We start from the raw sequence: 16,892 nt of genomic DNA, 5'->3' as shown, positions 1-16,892 counted from the left end.
TAAAAACATGCTAATGATGATTATGATTCAGCCAAATGCTCATGTGCTGGTTCTGGTGTTTCTGTAGCAACCTAAAAACACATGGGTCTGTATGAAGGCCACCATGCTAGCAGCTGATCTGTTCCTGGAAATCCTGGAAAAGGATCGCTACGATGAACTGTGATAAAGGCTGATCGGCTCACCGTTCATCAAACCCGCCTCTGAAACCTGATCATGCAGAGTTAAAGTAAAGACCACGAGCAGAAGTCCAACATCACCATCTCAGGACTTAGTTTAATGAACAAATTCATCCCTTTGAAAACAGCTCACTTCAGTCCAAAAGGCATCTCAGAGGTAAATGTTGAAAACATGTTTTAACAGATAATAAATAAGGTTAGATGTGATTTAAAGATTTGAGAAAATCCAACAAAAAAAATTCACAGTCATCATTTACTACAGTTTGACATTCAGTCTGCCTTACCTTGAATGTTTATGTATTTAGCGGATGCTTTTATCATAGCCATTTGTGACAGATGTACCCTTATGGAAGTCTAAATATTAGTTATTAAACATAAAAATGACTCGTTTCTCAGCAGTAATCAACGCTGCTTGGCATCATCCACAGGTGTGTGTTCAGTGTTCCAGCTCTTCTTCACTAACAGGAAGGTAGGTGTTAGCATTTGCATCTCGTCTCGCAGCCTTTTATTGTTGCTCGTCTTTGGACTCTTCTTATTTCACACAGTCACCCTCTCACTCTGTGTTGATGTGTGCCACCCCCAGTCTGTACAGAGCATCTCTGATCACCACCTCCCCAGGCTGGCAGGTCTTCACCACCTGGCTGATCTGCTGGTTCACCAGCTCTCTGCTGGTGAGGAAATCTACCAGCCGGTTGTGTAGGTAGTAATAAGCTGCATTAGTGAAGATGATGGGTTGTCCTTTTGATGAACAGTCCTCTGGTTTGTCTTTAAAGTCGTTCTCTGGTGCATCCGTCTGTTCTTTCAGTCGTCCCTCTGTCCGATCCTCCTCTTCCTTCTCTGAGAGCAGCTCTGCTGCCAGAGCACAGTAGGGCTCCAGGTCGCTGCAGAGGGCCATGGAGTGGTGCTCTGAAGCAGGAGGCCCCGGGGAAACTCCAGGAGGATGAACCAGCCAACACGACAGTGATTTGGTGACGGGGTGAATCTGCTGGTTTTCTGCCACCAGAGACAGGTCAGCGCTGTACGGCTGGTCCTGTAGCTCAGAACACAACACGAACTGAAGAGAAACAAGAGAGTTTGAGCAGGACGACGTTTAAAAAATGTTTCTGGTGTGAGGATTTAATGAGTTAACCAACCCCTGGCTCCTCAAACGGATCGGAGAAGCAGCCTTGGTTCCTGCCCCACATCTGGGTGGCCAGCTCTGGATACTGGAGGTCCACACAAAGAGCCACCTGACGGGGACAGTCACTAACGTAGACGGGAGGCCAGTAACGCGAGGACAGCAGCAGGTCAACATGGTCTCGAGCCGTCTCTCCTCTAACTAGATACTTAGAGGAACACACCACCTGGAGACAGGGACAGGAGACAAGGTGGACGTTTTAATTTCAGCTGTTTATTTATTAAATGGATCAAACAGAAAAAAACGGCATTAGCAGCTTTCAAATACAATACAACATGATCTGATGGACAGACTGAATTTATCTATTTGACTAAACACTAAATGGCTCTGGACTGACTTTTGTCACGTTTGTTAAAGATGAAGCTACCATATTATTTATTCTACACCTCAGGTCAGGAGTAGAGCGGAGGAAAATAATCAAATAATTGATGCATCGAGACGCGGACATAAAAAACATTCCCCGTCGTAGAAGAAGCACGCCATAATCGATTACAGAGGAATGCAGTTCTGTTCTTTTAACCATGATGCCGGTGTTGCATCCAAATTAGTCACAGTGGGACGTGTGTGTCCTCCACATTTACCAAGCAGGAAAAATCGTTCTGTCTTCATCGGGCAACGCAGGGCTGAGCGCTGGCGTTCTAACCTGAGACCGAACCCGAACGGAGTAAACCCGATGGGTTGAGTAGCATTTGAGCCGGTGAACTATGTAAACTGAGTGACTAGAGTCGTGCAGCACGTTCGGACAGAGTCTGCTCACGCAGAGAGGAGGTTGCACCTCTACGCGTGATTATTTCCCCTTGCTGTTTTAAGAACTCTGGCCCAGTCAGGCTGAGAGGCTCAGGTCGAACGTTGTGATGTCAGGAGATCCGGTGTTGGTGGAAAGGCTGAGGGTGAGTGACAGCGGCTGCAGCATCTCATCACCCGTCTCTTATTTAGGGACACAGAGAAGTTTAGAGGAGAGAGAGCTCCTCTGAATGAAAGAACTATCACGGAGAATTAACACTATGTGCTGCTGGAACACGTTATTCAGCGTTTGCCCTACATAGGCCACGGCTATAAAATCCCCCCCCCCCCCACCTCCAGACTGTAGCGACCTGTTGTGTGTGTGTGTGTGTGTGTGTGTGTGTGTGTGTGTGTGTGTGTGTGTGTGTGTGTGTGTGTGTGTGTGTGTGCGCGTGTGTGTGTGTGCTGTCTTCTCGATCCCCAGTGAGTCGTGGAGGATGGCTGCTTATTCTGAGTCAGGATTCTCTGGAGGTTTCTTCCTGTTAAAAGGGAGTTTTCCTCTCCACTGTCGCTATATGCTTGCTTAGTATGAGGATTGCTGTATAGTCACTGACACTAGTCAGTGACTTGATGCAATTTGCTGGGTTCCTTATATAGGAAACATTATTTCTGATTGACTTAATGACCTGACCTGAATTGGAATGTTTATTATGTGAAGTACCTTGAGATGACTCTTGTTGTGATTTGGCGCTATATAAATAAAATTGAATTGAATTGAATTTATAATTTTATAATTAATGCACTAAACCCAAAGAAGATAGAAAATTAGATGAAATAAGCCTGTATATTTTCTCCCACAGCTCAGCTCTGTTAGAAATAAGCAGAAGTCTGCTTAAGCTGGACAACACCAAGTATGAAAACGTGTTCACATATAACTAATCTTTTAATGAAGAAACAATGTTAATCATGTTTCATTTTAATATTGATTTTATTTCTAAGGTTTGGATGTCTGTGAACATTAATGAATTTTCTGATTCACTATATTAAGAACAAGTGTGGATGTGGTTTGGTCTGAGGTATAAAACTCTGGCCTGGGCCTAAAGCCCTGAAGATATATTTATTTTCTATGTAAACACCAACAGCAACAAATAACAGCAGATTGATTTCACTTTGTTCCTTAAATCCAGTCACGTAGTTTTGCACGTTCTGCACTCACACAGTCAACAGCATCTTGTAAATAATACGACGTTTTACTAGTAACAGCTGGATTATAGGTATTTAAGGTGAGTTTTTCCTAGTAAGGATTCCGTTTAGCTATTGTGTTTATCTGGAACATTAATTTTTACTAAGAACAACAGATTAGATCAGAAACACAGAACCAGTCATCCTAATAAATGTTTAAACAGCCAGAGAGCCTAGCTGGTGAATAACACTGACTAACCAGCTAACTCCACTAACACCTGTCCTGTAAACTAGCCCGCACTGAAGTTTCACCTCGGTTTGTTTGGTCTTTCTTTATTTTTTTTGCTTTATTGACAACCCCCTCAGTCACTTCCGTCATGTGTGCAGAAAAGCAGCGTAACCAGGAAAGCATGGAATGGATTTCAACGGACTGAGTCATTTCTAATGGATCAAAAGGAATGAATTTCTTTGAGAACAATCAAGAGCACAAGACCCCGAGCTGGCCAGACGGAAACATGGCGTTTCCCCAAAGATGCTAGTCCCGCGCCCTAAGTACCTGATTTTCATGGTTATAGTGGTATATATAGTTGCTACAAAGCTGCCAATGTTTTTGCACAAATCATTTTATTTATTTTCAACAACATTTTGATATTTTCAGAGATTAAAGGTAAAAACTACTGTCTCTTTAAATGTTTAAAATGATTTAGCACTTTAACATTGTCTTAAGGACCGCTGAGACTGAGGAGCTTTGGTGGGGATAGCATGGTTTTGGTTTAAAAAAAAAGCAAACAGCTGACATCTTCTATGTATCGACGAAAGATGATCCATATGAAATAATCGTGACGCTTCACGATACCGGATCGAATCGTTGACCCAATCATCGTATTCAGATCGAATCATGAGACTAGTGAAGATTCTCCCCTCTAGTCAGGAGGTCACACATGCAACAGCTGTCCCTCTTAGAGAGCAGATGACTCCTGGTGTTAACTGTGCTCTTACCTGGTGGGGGCAGACTTTGGACAGTTTACCAGCAGTCAGGTGTTCAGGAGGCTGTGGGGCCGTGGGGAGGCCACTGTAAGTGTGTGTGTACAGGTGGAGCAGAGAGGCCAGCAGCTCGTTCTGACAGAGGAGCAGAGAGAGAAAAACCACTCAGATAACACCCCACAGAGACACCAGAAACTAAACAGGATAAAAATACGATACTGTCTGAATTAGGATTAAATAAGTCGCTAAAGCTCCCTCGTGCAAAGGTTTTAGGCAATGCTGTAAACTAAGAATGCTTTCAGAAATATATATTTAATGATTGTTTATTTAAATTAATTTAAAATGCAAAGTGAGTGACCCCAGACAGCCAGCCAGAGTCAATCAGATATCCTCAGGGTAAAGAAGAGGCGGAAGTCCTGGAAGTGATGGTCCGGCCCTCACAGAGCCCAGATCCTGATCATGGAGTGTGTCGGGGATTCCAGGGAGGATGTGAGGAAGCCTCCATCCACAGGGCTAGTTCTCCAACATGTCTGGAACAACCTTCCAGCCCAGGTCCTTCCACAGCTGTTCATAGAAGATCTGATGCTGTTTAGAAGGTTAAAAGTGGTCACACCAGATATTGATGGGATTTAGATTTCTCTTTAGTTCATTCGCTGCTTTTTGTTGATTGATGGAAATAAATGATTAACTTTCATTTTTGATGCATTATTTGTTCACAGCATTTTTTCACAGCTGCCTAAAATGTTTGCACATCCCTGTTACGCCTCTCAGAGTAAGGACTCCAAAGCACTTTACACTACAGTGCATCATTCATCCATTCACACACATTCACACACTGATGGTGATGAGCTACGATGTAGCCACAGCTGCCCTGGGGCGCACTGACAGAGGCGAGGCTGCCGAGCACAGGCGCCACCGGTCCCTTCGACCACCACCAGCAGGCAACGTGGATTAAGTGTCTTGCCTAAGGACACAACAGCAGAATTCTCTGTCCGGAGCCGGGATTGAACCTGCAACCTTCTGATTACTGGACAACTCGCTCAACCTGTTGAGCTGCTGCTGCCCCCAAATAACACCACCTGCTACAACAAGCTGCAGTGTAGCATGACTTCACACATGATTTGATGCATTGGATGACTGAGAATGACAGAAATGTTAAAGAACCAGCTAAATGCTCTCAAAAGGTCCCTAACAACACAAACTCTTCACAAACCATCGTGTCATTTTGATAAAAAAATAACGTTTTATTTCTCTCTTCCTATGAGGACGTGAATGATCCAAGCCTGATCGCAGTTCAGCGAGTGGAGCAAGCATAGCTCTGTGGATCTCTAAAGACTACATTAGCCACTAGTGGTTTCGGTGTCTATCCTCTCGTCGCCACGGCAACAGACCACCCAATCTTTTTGAGATTCCAACTTTCTGCTCCTCCTCTTTGGAAGGGCACTGGTTATGATGGTGATAAAAGCAGCAGCATGTGTTGATAGTGCAGCAGACTGCTTTTGGAACAGATTTTTCTAGACACTATTCTTAACCCGATCACATGGTTTGTGTTTTCACACCCACAGTTTCGGTCCAAGCCTCAGAGGGTTCAGTGGTCATTTAAACTGTGAACACACACACACACACACACACACACACACACACACACACACACACACACACACACACACACACACACACACACACACCTTGCTGGAGTCTGGAGGGATGTTCACCCCACAGCGGGTCAGGACGGTTCTCAGCTCTTCCTCGTTGTTTTCCTCCAGCTTGTCGAGTCTCAGCAGGCCATCATGAATCAGACGAACTAAAACAGACGGATCTCCTGAGAAACACAAAAAGAACATTTTTAAACAACAGATACCTAAAGTGGAACGGAATGAACAGTTGAAACGTTTATCGTGAACCTCTAGACGGGTTTCCACATGAGGACACGAGTCAGACAGGTTTCCTAAACCCTCTAAGGTATAAAGCTAAAGTATGGCGGGTGTAAAAAATAAAAGGTAGCTGTTATTTAAGAAGGCTGTACCTGAGGGCTCCTTTATTTGTGGCAGAACCTTGTCCTTCTCTGTGTTGATGACAGTTGGACTCCTCATCAAAGGGGGTGCAAAGGGGGCGATGATGGAAGCATCGACTCGGGTGATGGGGATGTCTGCAGGGAAAGCTGCCTGCTCGATAGCTTCAGTCTCCATGGTGACCCAGAAGTCATCCACGTGCACTTCATCTGAGATTGAACTCTCGGGCCAGGTGAACTGCAAACAGGCGACAGCCCGTCTTGTATCTCCTTAACACCTGCGTGCCATTTTATTGTTTTCTAATGTTACCTCCACGTTCTTCAGCTCCAGGACGTTGTTTGTGCATCTCTGTGCGATCTCGAGCTTTGGAGCGATACCACAGAAACCACAGATCATGTCGTTGTAATCTCGGACTGTCACGCTCTCGAAGGCCCAGTATCCGGTCAGGAGAAGCTCCCGAACTTGAGACGATTCCTCTGGACTCAGAGTGTGGACAGGATGACTCGGGATATGATGGAGGACAGTGCTGACAGCGTGAGACGGCGACTGGCCCAGTTTGATGTTGGCCCTGACCTTCAGGAACAAGTCAATGCTCACCAGCAGCTTGTTCCCAATGTTGAACAAACCTGAACAGACAACAGAAAAAAACTTTTGGGCCAATCTAATTGAAACTGTCTCCTCACGACGAGCTTGTGACCCAGCCCTGATGCTACGTGAACACACTGGAATCGATAAAGCTGCTCCTGCAGCTCAAGCTGTTTCAATCTGCAGCTGAACTGGAAGGCAAGACGGTAACACGGAGATGAATGCTGAAAGGTAGCGGCTGCTCTGGCATTAATGTATTATATATAGAATGGTGCAAACAACACATGTTGGTTTAACAGAAAAATACTAAAATATTAAGTAAACCCTGTGTTTGACTGGGCTGAGACATGGAAGAAGCTGGTAAGTGGGGTAAAGGGTGAACAGATCCAGACATAATCAAGAGGTATGAGAGAAAATTTACATGTTTATTTTGAAATGTTGTCCCCAATTAGTCTGCAGTTTGGTGAAATAGCAGCGTCCCGGCAGGCTGCAGCCTTGGAGAAGAAAAGGTGCTACTGTGGCGCCCCCCTGCGGTTAAATAAAGTCAGCACAATCACAGCAAAGGTAGCCCGGCACCTGCACCAGCTGATTCAATTCAATTCAAGAATACTTTATTAATCCCAGAGGGAAACTGATTACTGTAGTAGCTCAGAATAATAATAATAATCAAGTCATCAAAGAGTTATTGTATATTACAATGGCTGTTGGCAGGAAGGATCTCCAGTAGCGGTCAGTGTTGCAGCCAAACTGAAGAAGCCTCTGACTGAAGACACTCTTCCGTTGTCGGACAGTCTTGTGAAGAGAATGCTCAGGGTTGTCCATCATTTTCTTGATTCTCTGGAGAATCCTTCTTTGCATTATCTCCTCCAGTGGTTCCACAGTCGTCCCCAGAACACAACCAGCCTTTTTTATCAGGCTGTTGAGCCTTTTCAGGTCCCTGCTTCTGATGCTGCTACCCCAACAGATGATGGCTGAAGAGATTACACTCTCAACAACAGATTTGTAGAAGATGTGCAGCATCTTGCTACAGACATTGAAGGACCTAAGCGTCCTCAAGAAGTGCAGTCTGCTGTGTCCCTTCTTGTAAACGGCTTCGCTGTTCTTTCTCCAGTCCAGTCTGTTGTCCAGATGAACTCCAAGGTATTTGTATTCCTCAACCACCGCAGATTCAGCCACCGTCTACAGGCTAACTGACACGGGCAGAGACTGAACACACCACTGTTTTTAAAGGAGCAATATCATGAAAAATCTACTTTTTGGAGCTTTTTAGCATGTGATACAGTTGTTTCCTCATGCAAAAACACCCCCAAACATGGTTGTCGCTGCATTTTCCTGTTTCAGCTACAAATTTTGAACCTTATTTTGAAATTCATGAAAACAGACCGATGTTAAATTTGTACGTCACTCCATTTTCCGGCTCCCTACACCAGACCCTGTTCCCCCCTGAATCTGGTCTGGGATCTGAAACCTGCCTCCCATGGCCAGCACAGGTTATGACTTGGTAACTGACTTGGTGGTGTGGGGTCAGAGTCCTGGTCTGGGATGCAGTTTTGTACAGGTTCACATCCCGGTCATGGCAGTAACTTTTTCTTGTACTTGAGCTGTACTCGCCAGTATGATGCTTTCAACCCTTTATTGGTAAACGGTTTAAAATATTAGCACTAATATGTAATACTTTTTTACTTTCTTTGTTTATTTAGCCAGGGTGAGTCCATGTGAGGTGAGCAGAGTATATCAATAAAATTCAAAGATCTTTAGAGACACAAAGTATTTAGCAGAAAATAATCAATAAATATAAAATATAAAAGCATGAAGTCTGCTTCAGCTGGCTAAATAAATTACTGCCGACACCACCGGGAGTCGAACCCACGTCAGCACATAGAGACGGAAGGCAGACACCTTCGCTTCTGGACTATTTCAGCCACAGCAACAGACTCGACCAGGACGCTGTTGTAGGCACGTTTTGTCGGAGCAGGCATAGCAGATGTTTCACTGAAACCAAGCGTTTTATTTCCGGGTGTAAATTCAGGCTGACGAAATAACTCATATTTAAGATGAATGAAACCTCAATAGTGCCAATATCATTGTATACTGTGCCTTCCTTTGTGCTCAAAGGTTTAAAATATCATGATCTGGAACGTTTAAAACTCTTAATCCTTAGTAGATAATTAATAATTAGAAAGGACATCTGGAACGTTTAAGCGTGGTGTCTGTGTTTACCTGGATGCAGGTCGGTGAAACTGTGCAGAGCCAAACACTGAACATTCAGACAGGTTTTGAGCTGCAGGGTCGCTGTTTGCATCAACGTCTCAGTGAGCAGCCAGACGTCCTCCTGTCCCGCTACAGTCCTAAGATCACATAGAAATCACTAAATAATAGGTTTAATGTAAAAACATGCCGGTTATGGCATTATAACACCTCAAAATGAGAAAATGAGAGAAGACTCGGCATCTCACCCCCGCTCCCCTTTGAAGAGAGGGTGGTTACACAGACCACAGTGAGTAGCTGCTGACTCGTAGCTGCGAGGCCACCCAGACTCAACCAGCGCCTCCGTTTTAGCATCTGTCTCCTGCTCCTCATTGCCCGCCTGCACCATGATGAGCTTAAAACTGTTCAGCTCCTGGATGAAGGTCAGGGTTTCCTGAAGATCAGCCTCACTCTCAGGATACTGCAGAGTGCTGCGAAGTAGCTGCACAGTACTTTGGCGTTGGATGTCCCTCTGAGCGGGACTCAGCTCCTGATGTGGGTCCAACAAAGTCTCAGACTGGGTAAGAAACAAAACAAGTGCAATTTATTCACACATTATTTATTCATACACTAAATGTGCTTGTTTACAGTTGGGCTTAGATTGTGCTCCAGATATAAAAGTCGAGGTAGGGCTTGGCGATACGGCCTAAAATTAACATCGCAACGTATTGAGGATTTCACCTCGATAACGATAAATGGACAATTCCGTCTCCGTCTCTCTAACACTGTAGAGGTCTTTAAAAATCATCTAAAAACTCACCTTTTCATCCAGGCGTTCCCTCCCTAAATGTTTCAAAAAGATGGCTTTGTTCGGGTTCACACCTTCACTTTGTTTATACTGATTTTATTTTCTACGTTTATCACTGCTATTGTTTTTATTGGTTAGAGGTATTTGCCCTGATCTTTATCATGTTGTGCAGCGCTTTGTGATTTATATCTGTGAAAGGCGCTCTATAAATAAACTTTTACTTACTTACTTACTTACAAGTATGAGCAGAAACAAAGTTGTCCACTAGATGGGGGTGTCATATGTGGGGGGGGGGTTGGTGGTCTAGATCAGTGGTTCCTAACCTGGGGGTCCCGACCCCCACAAGGGGGCGCCAAAGCCTCTCAGTGGGTCGCCAGGACCTCTCCACTTTAAGGGGTTAAAACTTCATTTATTACTTGTTTATAGCCTACATTTTGCTCACATTTTTTTCCATGAGTGAAAAGTTTACTGATATTAAGACAGGAAATAATTTGTACAGAAAAAGTAACACACTTTTAAGAACATTTTGCTCAGCTCACTGTTTTATTTTCAAGTGTCAAAAGTTCATTAAAGATAGGACTGGTTGATTAATCACAGCCTTTACAGTAAATAATCTAGTATAAACAGTAATATACACATTTAAGTACATTTTACTCAGTGTATTTTTTATGTGTCAAATGTTTATTGAAAGGAATGATCGATTTATCAGTGTTTACAAGAAACAATGTGTTCAGAGAATTAATACAAACTGTCAAGCACATTATGCTCTGTTTGGTTTTGTTAATGACTTTGTTCTGTACTGGAGCCTACTATTACTGTTATCTATTCAATCAACGCATATTAAAATGTGCTTGAACAATTTTATCATTTCTTAATAATGTTTGTACTGGAAGAGAGAATGGGAGGGGGTCGTCAAAAATTTTACTGGTAAAAAACGGGGTCCTTTGGGAAAAAGGTTGGAAACCACTGATCTAGAGCACTACTTGCACTAGGGCACCACTCAAACTTGCTACACCACTGTATTTCACCGTTAGCATTGTTAGCTCAACGTTAGCCTCTAGCCTTCTTCACCCCATATTGGCTTCTTAGCGGCACAAGAAATAACTTCTGAGTGGCTCTGGTTTTCAGGCTTAAATCTTTAAAAAACGCTGCTGCTCTTTGCTGGCCAGTGTCAAATTACAAATACTGCTGCGGTGTTTGTGTTGAAGACTTGGCAACCTTGCAGTCTCACTTATGACTGGCTCTGGAACCAGGAAGTCTGGAGGTGGGACAGACTTTAATGAAAGACCCGATCCCAATACTCGCTCTGTGCCCTACGGCCTTCTGTGAAGTACACTTGGAGGGAGTGCACAGTAAAGCCTGATTCATGCTTCACCGTCAGCTCCAACAGGGAGAGACACGCATGCATGGACGGAGACATTTTGCCCTCATGCTTCTCCGTCTCCTGAGGAGTGTTGCAAAGTAATTCCCCGCCAGGACAACAGAGGGCGTAGCGCTGTTCTGTGGTATCCTGTCATGCATCCGGTCCAGGATAAGTGTGTTTATATTGTTTTTTTTTTTTTGTATGAAAGATTTTTTTAACACAGACAAATTTGTCTCTCATTCTCCTCCACCTCTTCATGCGCTCACCACCTCTAAACCCACGTTTCCTGTCATTTCTGTCCATAAATAAAACGCTTGCTGCGCATCTTTTCACTCCTCCAGTCACGGGGGAATTAAACGTTCATGTTTTTAGAGTTTTTTCGCGAGGTGTTCTTCAAGCTTCTCCGTGTCTGCCGCTAGTTATCCTTGTCTCTCTTTATGTTTTTGAAGGCGCAATGGCGGCGGTGTAGACGACAGCGGTGTCCTGACCAATCACAAGCTTGCGTTGTCTGTCTCGACTGACGGATGTTTAGAAAAGAGAGCTCGACTCCGTCCGTCCTTGCGGGGGCTCTCCAGCAGGCCCGCAACGACGTATAATGGCGTTGCGTGTCTCCGCACTGACGCAGACGCAGAAGCATGACTCAGGCTTAAGGCTTTGAGTGCAAGTGTGCAAATAATTGCTGAATTAAGATAGGGAGCATTGCGTCATCAACTGCAAAGCATGCCAGGATGCTGGTCGCTGTGCTACTTTGAAAGTTGTTAAAAAAGATTTTTTTTTTAACAATTATTTGAAAAAAATTTCCGTTCATTGCTGTCCGCATCAAATACTTGTCTGAAATATTCAGAGCATCAATTAATCAAACTAAGATCAACAAATTTGATTTGAAAATACATATTTTCAGAAAAGGCACTTGAGACTTTTCTCGCGCAGCAATGGACTGTGGGAAATGCACGGTGTGGATCAAGGGTGCAAAAGGGGTGTGGTCCGCATTTGAGAACCAGGACACCCTACGCACTCACACCCCTGGCCGGGAGCACACAATTGAAGGGTAAAAGTGCGAGTATTGGTATTGGGCTGCAGACAACGTCCTTCCCAGCTGGCTGAGAATGAAACCTGTTTCAGTATAACCTTCCTTCCAACATTACTGAGACTGTTTAGTGATTATTTCTTACTTATTGTGCCGTTAAAGGTGAGATGTTTCCTTACCTTTGCAGGTTTGGTGTTCTTTTGAGTCAGGTCGCTGCCACATTTGGGACACACAGCAGGTTTGTGTCTGTTCTTATAAATATAATCACAAGATGGGTTCTTGCAGTGACCCCTGCCCCGTCCTGTGGACAGCCCCAAATCCTGGTGCTACACAGAAATTCATCTTATTATAACAAAACAAACACACAGAACCAAAATCGCACTTTACCATGGATTATAACTAATGCTGCTTGTGTACTGACAAAGCTGGGAGCGGTTTGCTGTTTATGAGGCCCGACCGTCACCACGCTGACTCTTTCATCAGTCACTGAAGACACGTGCTCGTATCTGGCTGCTGGGGCAGGAGTGTCCTACAGAAGCACGAAGCGAGTTAATAACTTCACCTAATCACAGTTTTCTATTCATCCCTGGGTCTTGGTGCGCGCGTGTGACCTGGATGGTTGTGGCTGTGGTGACCGTCTGACCAAGCTGCTTTAAAGTGCTGGGTTTGAGGCCTGAGAAACTCTCCTGAGGCACTGTAGTTAAAAAAAACACACACACAACCAAATCAGGAGGCACTTAAACCTCTGATTCATTATTCCCTCACTCTACTAAATAACAGCAGAACAAGAGCTAGTGCAAGGTGAAGTATTGTAGATTTAATAAAACAGTATATGAAGAATACCAGTGGAATACTTGTTGCTGACGACACCTGGGACTTTTCCTTTGTATGGTGGGACAGTTAGGATCTGAATAAAGGCACCGCCTGTAACACCAGCAGCCATGTCAGAATGACAGGACACACCATCTTTTCACAGCCTGTGTGTTTGGTTTCACCTGTGTTGTAGAGAGCAGGAAGGATGGGTCTCATCGTCCTCTTGCTCTTCTGAATTCTGGCCACTTTAGGCTTGTTTTTCACTCGTCTGTTTAATGAGTAGAAAATCAAACCAAAACAAGTTTAACTTGCAGCAAACAGCAACATGTGAATGGTATTAAAAGGCAAACGTTCCGATATAGTCGTGACATGCATTTATACACAGTAGCTCTGCAAAAAAAAAAAAAAAAAAACACACACTTAGTCTGGGAACGTGGTGTCGTGCTGCTGCCCCCTAGTGGTGTCTCAGCTAGTGCTGCAGGACGCTTGTTCGACTGCTCATCTCTGCCCTCCTTTTTGCTCCGATCTGTGTTTGTTTTACTGACATCAGCTCGTCGCCTCTCAGCAGGTGGCGAGGTGACTTCACAGCTTTCGTTTTCCTCCTTTGCCGTTGTCCCCGACAGCGACTTGGAAGCCGAAGTCTGTTTTTCCTGTTAAAATGCATCTGAAATTATTTTACCTGAGCTGCCCATTTAAATGCACGAGAGACAGCAGATTGTTTGACACTTACAGCAGGAACCCATTTCCCCCCCAAGTGGCTCCCACACTCGGGACACGTGGATGGCTTGTGACGGGTGATGTATGAGAATGAACAGCCAGGGTGGTGACACCTCCCATGACCTCTCCGTGTGTACGTATTCAAAGACTGAGGGCAAAAAAATAAGTATTTTTTAAGCGATCAGAAATGACACAAGTTACTGTTTCTTATTTATTTATATTTCAGTTAAGGAAAGTTTACCATTTTATATGAGGGATAAGTGGTTTGTTGTGTTTTGGCTCCTAATGAGATCATCATGACGGGATGTAAGGAACCAACAGCTGCTACAGACTGAGCCTTCAGCAGGTTCTGGAGAAAAAGTATGGTTATTTTCTGATCATTCTAATACTTTTTTGAATGAATATGTCAATAAAATCATTCTTCTGTCCAACAGAAAAACGCAGAACCCAAGTTTTACCTGTGTGGGTAAGATGGTTACCACCTGTGTAGTTTGCCGCACCATCGCTCCGTTGAAACTGCTGCTGGGAGCTCGTGTCAAGCTACTTTTCAGCGCAACGCCGTTCTCTGTAACGTCTGCAGCACCTTGTGAAACACAAGAGTTGGAGCAGGCTGTGGTTTGGGATAAAGAGGGGGCTGAAATTCTCTGGAGGTACACAGAAGGAGTTGCCTCCACTTCTTCCACATCAGCAACAATGTGGCGCTCTGGAAGTTCTGCATCAGCAGCCAACCCTACAGGCGTGAGCTGGGTCTCCAGGGGAAGGGAGACTGAGTGCAGACCTCCTTCTAAGGATGAGTCTAGAGGGCTGATGTTCACCTCAGGTCGAAAGCCTCCAGGATGATGACCTAAGAAACTGCCTTTAGGCAAGAGAAAGCAGTTGGCCCTGGGCAAGATTTTGCGGAAGCCCGTCAGTTGTTTGGAAGAGCCAAGAGACGACTAGGAAGAGAAAATGGGACAACGTAAACAGCTTTTTATCTTAAGACACCAGTAAATTTTAAAAACCTGATGTTTTTAATCTACGAGTCTTGTGAGTCTATTAAATATTACTTTATAATTTGTAATATTAGCCAAATTAATGCTATTATGATTTTCCCAACATCCTGTTATGAATTCTTAATGTAACTGCTAAAGGATCAGGGAATCAGAGGTTTCTGCTACCGATTAGAAGAATTAACACCGTAAAGGGGATTTAACCTACTGTTTCCATCCCCTCCTTCTCTAACTTGGCTCTCTCCAGATAGTGTCTTTTCTCAGCCACACTGAGTCTTCTCCAGCTCTCGCTGATCCTCTTGTTGACCTCTGACTGTGGCATATTTGGGGTTGCAGTTTGCATAGTCTGATGAACATCAAAGTAGTACAGCAGGTAGGCAGAACTAAAACACAGAACAACATCAGTCGGTACAAGTAACATCACCCATCGTTAGGGCGATCGCCAAAACCCTTCAGGTCAAACAAATTACCGTGGCTTTTTGGGTTTCTCAGGATGGTTTTCTTGACATTTGCTCCTCTTCTTTTTTAGGCTTGTTGCAGTTTGGGTGCTGACACTCTCCACTTCTTCACTCACCTTCACAACCTTGAATATTTCCTCACTGTCCATGTTTTCCAGTGATCTAGGGCACATTTAAAGGTGCAGTGTGTAAGAATTTAGTGAGAATTTTACAGTGAGAAAGTCCCAAGAGTCTAATGTTTCAGTCATTTTGGAAGGAAGGTTATACTGAAACATATTTCATATCCAGCTGGCTGCAGGGATTGTTCATTTTTTACTTCCTTCCAAATGAAGGAGGGACATAACTACAGTTTACCATCAGTGAGTGAGGGGACGCCGTGTCTCCTGCGAGCTAATACTGCAGCATCGACAATTGTAATTTGACGATGGCCGACAAAAAACCTCCAAAGTTGTTTGAAGTGGTTACAGTGAACAAATTTTACCACAAGTCATTTTTACTTCATTTCTACATAATGCACCTTTAACATAGCATGAGTTTAGGTTTTTGCTCCTAATGCTCCTTTATCAGGACATTCCAATCAGACAGCAGTTTTCTGATTTAATGTTTTTAGCAGCAGTGTGAGATGCAAAGTGTTACTGATTAATCATATTTTGTGAATTCTTCACCTTCACAAATGATTTTTCAGCTCAGTGTTAATTCATTAGGTTGGAGAGAAACAGAGTAATAAACCCTGCTAGATCTTGTTAGCTACAGTAAAATCGGACACTTTGTTGAGTGAATCTCTGCTAGAACTATAACTACCAGCTAAGCCATAGAAGTTGCATGTGAAACATTGGTCTTTTCCTGCTTTAAAAGCATCTTTAATGGCGTGTTTTAATTCTGCCTACAGTCAGTCGGTTATCCAATGAAAAGCCTTCTTGTTGAAACCTTACCTCCTCTTTCCCGTAGCTGCAGGAACTGCTCTAAAAGTCACCAGAGCGAGCGGGCTTTGCGTCCACGCTAGGCAGAGCTGCAAGTTCTTTTTGCTTCATGTTTCAGGAGGAATTTAAGCAGAACTAACGCCCGCAAAAGCTAAAAAAGTAGCATCATACCTCGTCGGCTAATAGGACAAAACATGGCGGATTGTTGCCAAGGTACGAAACCAATCACATGCCGTGATAGTGGCGTGCGAGCCAATCACAGAGGACGTTTCTGACACGTGCAGGAACGCTTGGTGGAGAATGAGTGTAGTTTTGTAGAGTGACCGTAAGGTAGCGCACTTTGTTTAAATCGATTCGGAAATTTTCTCAGCCTTCAACTTGGACCTGGCTGCAGACATCAGCTGGCGTGTCACCGGAAAAGCTTTTTAGTGAGTAGAACAAGATATCTGCTCTAGCTCAAAAACTACAACACATACACTCTTCAAACCTGTTTTAGTTTATTCTGGGCTCGTAGCAGAATGCATAAAACATAGTTTGGGGTTTGTGAAACCTTTCTCTGATTTGTGAAACTTCAAAAAGGACAGATTTATGAATTTATTTTTCAGCATCTGGCCCACACTTGAACTGGTTCTGTGCACCCAAAAATTCATATGTTTTTTTTTCTGGACAAGCTTAGCGCTCAATATCTCTAAATATTTTTCAGTTATTGTGTGTGGTATTGTGCTGGGTCATTCAACTGTGGTTGCACGAATCAGGTGTCCTGTAACAGGT

At 43.9% G+C, this 16,892-nt stretch overlaps 1 protein-coding gene across 1 annotated transcript; it reads right to left on the bottom strand.

Annotated features, from left to right (window-relative positions):
- Positions 1–253: 253 nt before the first annotated feature.
- Positions 254–16,275, bottom strand: hmgxb3 (HMG box domain containing 3). Its single transcript, XM_015944351.3, has 20 exons — positions 16,134–16,275; positions 15,214–15,363; positions 14,952–15,126; positions 14,213–14,689; positions 13,996–14,103; positions 13,768–13,902; positions 13,458–13,687; positions 13,220–13,305; positions 13,068–13,148; positions 12,836–12,918; positions 12,646–12,753; positions 12,404–12,550; positions 9,296–9,603; positions 9,060–9,187; positions 6,564–6,880; positions 6,269–6,491; positions 5,931–6,064; positions 4,258–4,377; positions 1,310–1,519; positions 254–1,230 (listed from the first exon to the last, which is right to left on the bottom strand). Exons 2-20 carry the CDS (start codon positions 15,348–15,350, stop codon positions 730–732), a joined length of 3,708 nt encoding a protein of 1,235 aa, XP_015799837.3. The 5' UTR covers positions 15,351–15,363; positions 16,134–16,275; the 3' UTR covers positions 254–729.
- Positions 16,276–16,892: the final 617 nt, after the last annotated feature.

This window comes from Nothobranchius furzeri, chromosome 1 (genome assembly GCF_043380555.1).
Source record: "Nothobranchius furzeri strain GRZ-AD chromosome 1, NfurGRZ-RIMD1, whole genome shotgun sequence".
Taxonomy (NCBI): Eukaryota; Metazoa; Chordata; class Actinopteri; order Cyprinodontiformes; family Nothobranchiidae; genus Nothobranchius; species Nothobranchius furzeri.
Note: the sequence above shows the minus strand (reverse complement) of the source record. Positions and strands in the feature narration are given on the sequence as shown.